Below are 1,859 nucleotides of genomic sequence, written 5' to 3' on the forward strand. Positions count from 1 at the left end.
CCCCAGGGGGGATGGTCACGCCGCAATCCCTTCTCCTCCATTCTCCTCTCGGGATCTTGGGCACGCACGCACACGCGCCCGGCGTGAGTTTTAAGCCACCGGGTCCGGGACACGAACCACGGTCGACTACGTGGGAGTCCAGCGACATAGCCATTACGCTAACTGCTGGTTCCCTGTTTTTACTTTTGTTTTGGAGAGGTTTTTGATATAGGGCGCATGTGCTCACCAGAAAAACAGACAGAAAGCGAAAAATCACCCCCCCAGGGGCGATGGCCACACCGCAGTCCCTTCTCCTCCATTTTCCTCTCAGGATCTTGGGCACACATGCACACACGCTCAGCGTGAGTTTAAGCCACTGGGTCTGGGACTCGAACCTCAGTCGACTGCATGGGAGTCCAGCGACATAGCCATTATGCCACCTGCTGGCCTTCCATTTGATGTTTTGAAACAGCATCACTGGGGTGAATGACGGCTGTGAAGGCAGGCCTCGCAGTCATAGCCTCACCGTCTTTCATGTCTCTGGCCGTGACTGGCAGTAGGACAACCGTGTCACCAGGAATGGCTTGCCTTCGAGGCAGCATTAGCAAAGTGGTGACATTCCAAGGGCCAGGGTGCCCCTTGCAAGTAGCAGTGTTGAACCGGCCTGCTGGGCGGCAGGCAGCTCTCCTGCGGCTATCAGGCACCCACAGGAGGCAGCACGTCCTCAGCCAGGCGTAGGGGCACCTGCAGACCTCGGAGCTGTGGTTTGAGCGGAGCTGGGAGCAGGCTGCGGGGTCAGTTGTAAGGACCGTCTTCCTGCATCCTACGGTCAGGGGGGCTCAGGTGGGTGTGGAGGGGGGGACAGGGCAGGCACACCGCAGGAAGTGGGGACTGGCCCGAGCCAGCACGTGCAGAGGCCAGGGCATGGGGACACTTGGACGAGGGACATGGCCATGGCCGGCCAGAGTGGGTGCAGCCTGGGGGCTAGTGATGGGTCCCTGCGATCCAGGAGAGGGCCCAGCTCTAATACCAGTGTCTGCTGCCAAGCCTGGTGTTTGCTGAAGTTCCGCAAGTCCACACCCCATCGCCGCGCCGCACCAGTCGTGGCGATTGTTCGGCACTTCCCGTGGCCGGCCTGGCCCAAGGTGGCTGTGGGTGGCTGCCCTCCCCCGAGGAGCCATCCTCTGACGCCTCCTGTCGTCCACAGCCGCCAACACAGAGCATGAGCCTGGGCCCCAGCGCGCTGGCTCAGAGCAGCACCGGCCAGGGCCTGCACTCCCAGGGCAGCCTCAGCGACACCATCAGCACAGGCCTACCCCCAGCCTCCCTCATGCAGGGCCAGATCGGCAACGGTGAGTGGGCAGGGTGCCCCTACGGTCGGTCACCACCACGGGAACCTCCAAGCTCACGGTGCTGGGTTGGGGTGGCCTCTTTCCTCCTGAGGCCCTGTGCCCGCGGGTTGAGACGTGGATGGCAGGCCCTTGCTCCACACACCCTCCAGCTGTGCACACAGTCCCTGCAGGTTGTCAAGGGAGACGAGGTGCCCCATCTTTGCGTTGAGACTGAGCGGCCCCTGAGATGGGTACTGATCACAGGACAGCGAGCGTCTGCAGCTCGCCCGTGCGTGGTGGCACGTGGGTGATTCTCCGTGGTCACTCGGTCACTCACCACACTCATAGTGCTGCAGACCGTGGGCCTGCCTCCCTAGCAGAGCTGGAGGGAAGCGTGATCAGCTCCTCCTGCAGCGGGGCTGCTCCCCCTGCAGCGCGGCGGCCCCGGCACCTGACCCCCTGCAGCGCGGCGGCCCCGGCACCTGACCCCCACCCCCGCAGGTCCGAACCACGTGGCCATGCAGCAGACGGCGCCCAGTACGCTCCCCC

General features: G+C 63.7%; 1 protein-coding gene across 1 annotated transcript in view; it reads left to right on the forward strand.

Annotated features, from left to right (window-relative positions):
• The window catches only part of SS18L1 (SS18L1 subunit of BAF chromatin remodeling complex), a 15,739-nt gene that overhangs the window by 6,934 nt on the left and 6,946 nt on the right, over positions 1–1,859 (forward strand). Inside the window, exons 4-5 of the mRNA XM_006157716.3 lie at positions 1,187–1,331; positions 1,812–1,828. Coding sequence (XP_006157778.2) covers positions 1,187–1,331; positions 1,812–1,828 — 162 coding nt within the window. The remainder of the gene's footprint in view (positions 1–1,186; positions 1,332–1,811; positions 1,829–1,859) is intronic.

The sequence above is a fragment of the Tupaia chinensis genome, unplaced genomic scaffold (assembly GCF_000334495.1).
Source record: "Tupaia chinensis unplaced genomic scaffold, TupChi_1.0 Scaffold000558_1, whole genome shotgun sequence".
NCBI classification, from domain to species: domain Eukaryota; kingdom Metazoa; phylum Chordata; class Mammalia; order Scandentia; family Tupaiidae; genus Tupaia; species Tupaia belangeri.